Genomic DNA, 5,714 nt, shown 5'->3' on the forward strand with positions numbered 1-5,714 from the left:
GCCGAGTCTCCGGTTTTCTCGGTGAATGGACTGACCCACACCTTCCCATCCCGCCGGACCCCTTCTGCAAATACTTGCACTCAAAGGGTTCTTTCACCTCGTCCAGAAAACAAACAACAGCCACCCACACCCACCCCATTGCCACAGATACGCAACCCACACAACAAAACTCCAGCTGGCCTCCTTCTGCCTCCATGTACTTTATTTTATTTTTATTTTTTTAAATATTTTTATTTATTTATGATAGTCATAGAGAGAGAGAGAGAGAGAGAGAGAGACAGAGAGAGAGAGAGAGAGAGAGACAGAGAGAGAGGCAGAGACAGAGGCAGAGGGAGAAGCAGGCTCCATGCACAGGGAGGGAGCCCGACGTGGGATTCGATCCCGGGTCTCCAGGATCGCGCCCCGGGCCAAAGGCAGGCGCCAAACCGACCGCTGCGCCACCCAGGGCTCCCCTCCACGTACTTTAGAGAGTCACTGTCTTAGACGTGCCTTAGGCTCAAGGACTCGATGCGGTCTCCCTTTCTGTGGCACGGTCGGTCCCATCCATCCCCCGTTAGGCCCAAAGTAGAATTGCATGACCACACTGCTCACGGGAGCTGGAGAAGATATGCTAAGGTGACCGACCGGACCGACCGACCGACCGACCGGATGGGAGCACTGTCCATTCGAAAGGAAGGACCTACAGGCCGAGGCGTCTATAAACACGCTCCCTGGAAGTCTTTGGCTTTCGCGTGCCTCTGATGAAATCATTGCTCCGGAAACTCCAGCATCTATAGCCGGTCTTGTCCATGGTCTTCTGACCATGACTCGTCCTCCGTTCGCCTGACGTTCTGCCCAATTGTCCGTCCACGGAGAAATTAGACCCCGTCCCGTGAGAGCCGAATCCGACCCCTCCGCTCACCCCCACGACAGAGAAGACTATGCCCAGGTCTGTGCCCGCCCATCTTCCCTTTCTCCTCCGCCAGGGCAGAAGAAAATGTGGCCCGCCCTCCCTTCTCCTGTCAAAAGTCCAATCTGACATAGGACTTGGATACGAAGGAAACCAGAGTACTGTTTTGAACCATAGACACGTTGATTGATTGAAGATTTTATGTAGGTAGTCCTGAGACGCACGCGCGCGCGCACGCACGCACGCACACGGACGGACGCACGCACGCACGCACACGGACGCACGCACGCACACGGACGGACGCACGCACGCACGCACGCACGCGGACGGACGCACGCACGGATGCACACAGAGGCAGAGACACAGGCAGAAGGAGAAGGAGACTCCATCCATGCAGGGATCACGCCCTGGGCCAAAGGCAGGCGCTCAACCGCTGAGCCACCCCGGCCTCCCTACCTGGAGACACTTTGATAGAGTAGCAGCAGCAGCAAAGAAACACACGCACACCGCCGCTCCCCCCACCCCCCCAGGTGAAAGAAGGTCCCGCTGACTCCCCTCCTTTTCCTCTGAGAAGAGAAGCACACCCTTTCTCCTGCCCCTGGAAGGTGCCTTGGAGGAGAGCGCCAGGAGGGGAGTGAATGACATTCTTCTCTTCAAGGACAGGAAGTTGAGCGTGAGCAGGAGAATTCTGGAGAAACAGATTGTGTTATAAGAAAGAAAGAAAGAAAGAAAGAAAGAAAGAAAGAAAGAAAGAAAGAAAGAAAGAAAGAAAAAGAAAATCCTTATGTTCTTTGAGCCTCCCCTCCCCCCCAGAATTGAGTTCCTCTTCCACGACCTCTTCTCATTCAACCCAATAGACAAGTATTTGGGGGGGGGGGGGTCAGGTCCCAGACGCTGAGAGGGTGGAGGTGAAGGTGGTGCGGGGGGGGGGGGGGGGGGGCACACCGTCCTCTCCAGCGCCTTTGGTTCAGACCTCCTTCGTGACCGACCTCCCTCCCTCCCTCCCTCCCTCCCTCCCTCCCTCCTTCGTCTTATAAATATATAAATAAAATCCTAAAGAAAAAGAAAAAAAAAAAAAAAAAAGGAAGGACACGAGAAAAAACGGTGCATCCGTTGCCGTCCTAAGAGTCCTCGCCTGGTTTCGGCTCTACGTTCCCTCCCTGACCTCGGAAACGTGCCTGAGTCGTCCCGGGAGCCCCGCGCGGCGAGCGCGACCCCCTTTCCGGGCGGCAGCGGGCCCGGACGGACGGACGGACGGACGGACGGACGGGTTTTCCAAGGCTCCCCCGCCCCGGGAGGACGGGGGTTCGCGCGGTGCGCGGCCGTGTGCTCCCGGGGCCCTCCGCCGTCCCCGGGCCGAGAGGCGAGATCCGAGGCGCCCTGACGGCCTCGCCGCCCGGATCTGTCCCGCTGTCGTTCGCGCCGGTTGTCGGGTGCCACCTGGCGGCCGCTTTTATAGAGCGTGTCCCCTCCGGAGGCTCGGCGGCGACAGGCAAGGAACAGCTTTGGTGTCGGTTTCCCGGGGCCGAGTTCCAGGAGGAGGGCGGCTCCGGCGCGAGCGTCCGGCTGTCGCCGGGGCCTCGGCGCGCGATGCGCTCGCCGGAGATTGGACCTCCGGAGCTGCGAGGGAGTGTCGCCGTCGCCGCTGTCGCCGCTGTCGCCTCCGCCTCGCTCCCGGAGGAGGCCGTGCGGGCCGCCTGGGTGGGTCGACCAGCACCCGCCGGTGGCTCCTCCTCCGCCCGCGCGGACCGACCTGGGCCGCCTCGGGGGCGGGGGACAGGGTGTGTCCCGCCGTCCGTCCTGTGGCTCCGGGCGATCTTCGGGCCTTCCTTCCGTGTCACTCGGTTGTCTCCCGTGGTCACGCCCTGGCGACGGGGACCGGTCTGAGCCTGGAGGGGAAGCCCGTGGGTGGCGCGACAGACCCGGCTGCGGGCACGTGTGGGGGTCCCGGGCGTCGGACGCGATTTTCTCCCCTTGTTCCGAGGCCCGCTGCGGAGGTGGGTCCCGGGCGGTCGGACCGGGTGCCACGCGGGGGTGGGCGGGCCGTCCGTTCGGGCGTCCGGCCCCGGTGGCGATTCCCGGTGAGGCTGCCTCTGCCGCGCGTGGCCCTCCACCTCCCCTGGCCCGAGCCGGGGTTGGGGACGGCGGTAGGCACGGGGCGGTCCTGAGGGCCGCGGGGGACGGCCTCCGCACGGTGCCTGCCTCCGGAGAACTTTGATGATTTTTCAAAGTCTCCTCTCGGAGATCACTGGCTTGGCGGCGTGGCGGCGTGGCGGCGTGGCGGCGTGGCGGCGTGGCGGCGTGGCGGCGTGGCGTCTCCACCGACCGCGTATCGCCCCTCCTCCCCTCCCCCCCCCCCCCGTTCCCTGGGTCGACCAGATAGCCCTGGGGGCTCCGTGGGGTGGGGGTGGGGGGGCGCCGTGGGGCAGGTTTTGGGGACAGTTGGCCGTGTCACGGTCCCGGGAGGTCGCGGTGACCTGTGGTTGGTCCCCGCCGGCAGGCGCGGTTATTTTCTTGCCCGAAATGAACATTTTTTGTTGCCAGGTAGGTGCTGACACGTTGTGTTTCGGCGACAGGCAGACAGACGACAGGCAGACGTAAAAGACAGCCGGTCCGTCCGTCGCTCGCCTTAGAGATGTGGGCCTCTGGGCGCGGGTGGGGTTCCGGGCTTGACCGCGCGGCCGAGCCGGTCCCTGTCCTCGCTCGCTGGAGCCTGAGCCGTCCGCCTGGGCCTGCGCGCCGGCTCTCGTGCTGGACTCCAGGTGGCCCGGGTCGCGGTGTCGCCCTCCGGTCTCCGGCACCCGAGGGAGGGCGGTGTGGGCAGGTGGCGGTGGGTCTTTTACCCCCGTGCGCTCCATGCCGTGGGCACCCGGCCGTTGGCCGTGACAACCCCTGTCTCGCAAGGCTCCGTGCCGCGTGTCAGGCGTCCCCCGCTGTGTCTGGGGTTGTCCGGTCGCTCCTGCCCCCCCCCCCCCCGGGGGTCGAGGGGCTTGCCGGTGAGGCGGAAGCAGGTCCCCCCGGTCGCCGTCCTCGCTGGGCTTTTGCTCCTCGGGAAGCCCCCTCGGGGCCGCAGCTTGCTGCCGATCGATCGATGTGGTGATCTCGTGCTCTCCTGGGCCGGGCCTAAGCCGCGTCAGACGAGGGACGGGCGTCCACGGCGGATGCGACCGCTCTTCTCGTTCTGCCCGCGGGCCCCTCCCTCCCCGGCTCCTCCGCGCCCGGCCGTCGTGGCGGGTGCGCGGGGGGCGCGCGCCGGGGTTGGGGGTGGTGCGGACTCCGGCCCGACCCCGGCCTCCCGCCTTCTTGCCTCGCGGCGCTGGCGGGACCGGGGTCCTCGGACGCGGCGGACACTCTCGCCGGCCTTTCCCGAAGGCCCCGGGTCCGTGGCGAGCGGCCCTCCCCTCCTCCGCGGGGAGGGCCGGCCCGACGCCGCGCTGCTCACCGCCCGGCCTGGGCGCGCTTGAGCGCGTTGCGCCCGGCCCTCCGTGGTGCCCCTGGAGCGCTCCAGGTCGCCTCAGGTGCCTGAGGCCGAGCGGTGGCGTCGTTTCCTTCCCCGGCGACTCCCCTCGGGCTGCCGCCGCCGTCGTCGGCGTGTCCGAGGAGCGGGTGGTGGAAGAAGTCGGCAAGGGAGGCGCACCCGTGCCCCTGGCGGGGGCGCGGGCGCCTCGTCTTCCTTTCCCCTCTCCTCTCCTCCCCCCCTCGCCGCGCCGGCGGGGGGTGGGTGGCGTGGGGCGGTGTGACTCGGAGGACTTGGCGGGGCTCGTGAGCGCCCGCGGCGGGCCGGGCCAGCGCCGCGGCGCTTGGCCAGCCCGAGGGGCTGCCCCTCTCTCCCGGCACGGGTCGTGTCCCCGTCTCCGTCCCTCTCTCTCGCCCGCCTCGCGGGAGGCGGGGAGCTCTCTCCTCTGGGCGGTGACGTGACCACGCCGTGCGCGGGCGAGGCGGGGGTGGCGTCCTCGAGGGGGCACCGGCCGCGAGCGCTCGGGGTTGCCCTGTGCCTGTCCCTTGCCGGAGATCCGCCCCCCGCCCCGCGAGCCCTGTCGGCCCCGGAGCGCCGCCTGGTGGGGCCCGTTTGGGAGGACGAACGGGTGGGGGCGATGCGCCCTCGGTGAGAAAGCCTTCTCTAGCGATCCGAGAGGGTGCCTTGGGGTACCGGAGCCCCCAGCCGCTGCCCCTCCTCTGCGCGTGTAGTGTGGCCAGCGACGCGGGGTTGGACTCCCGTCGCGACGTGTTTGGGCAGAGTGCCGCTCTTTGCCTACCTACCGCGGCCTGCGCCTCCCCCCTCCGAGACGGGGGAGGATCCCGCCGGGCCGGGCCGGCGTCCGGTGCGGGGTGTGTTGCCCGCGTGCGTGTGCGAGCGTGCGCGCGGCCGGGGGGTTGGGGCGGCCCGCCGCCCCCCCCCCCCCCACGCCACTCACCCCGTGTGTGTGCGTGTGTGCCGCGCTAGCGGCCGGCTGGCTGTCTGGGCCGCCGCCCGCTCCCGAGCCGAGTCGCCGCCGGCGGTGGCTCGGCGGGCGCGTGTGGGTCGGGCCAGCTCCCGCCTGGGGGCGCCTCCCCGGGTCGTGACTCCGGGTTGGACCGGACGGATGGACGGACGGGCGGATGGACGGACGGAGGTTCGGACGGGACCCCCGCGGCGGGGGTCGCGCGTGCCTGGGCCCGGGCGGTGTGGGGCCCGGTTTGCGGGGAGGCCTGCCAAGGGTGCTGAGGCCGGCCGGCGTCCCGGGCGTCGCGGGACCGCCCTCGTGCTGGTGGCGGTGGGATCCCGTGCGCGTTTACCCGGTGGCCCGGCTCGCGCCTTCGTTGGCGCGCCCTTCCCGGGACCGGC

At 68.1% G+C, this 5,714-nt stretch overlaps 1 protein-coding gene across 1 annotated transcript; it reads right to left on the minus strand.

Moving 5' to 3' along the window:
* Window positions 1-1,769: 1,769 nt before the first annotated feature.
* LOC119879508 (translation initiation factor IF-2-like) lies at window positions 1,770-3,747 on the minus strand. Its single transcript, XM_038589750.1, has 3 exons — window positions 3,518-3,747; window positions 2,068-3,281; window positions 1,770-1,783 (listed from the first exon to the last, which is right to left on the minus strand). The coding sequence occupies exons 1-3, from the start codon at window positions 3,745-3,747 to the stop codon at window positions 1,770-1,772; spliced, it is 1,458 nt and encodes a 485-aa protein (XP_038445678.1).
* Window positions 3,748-5,714: the final 1,967 nt, after the last annotated feature.

Source organism: Canis lupus, unplaced genomic scaffold, assembly GCF_011100685.1.
Source record: "Canis lupus familiaris isolate Mischka breed German Shepherd unplaced genomic scaffold, alternate assembly UU_Cfam_GSD_1.0 chrUn_S952H1118, whole genome shotgun sequence".
NCBI lineage: Eukaryota > Metazoa > Chordata > Mammalia > Carnivora > Canidae > Canis > Canis lupus.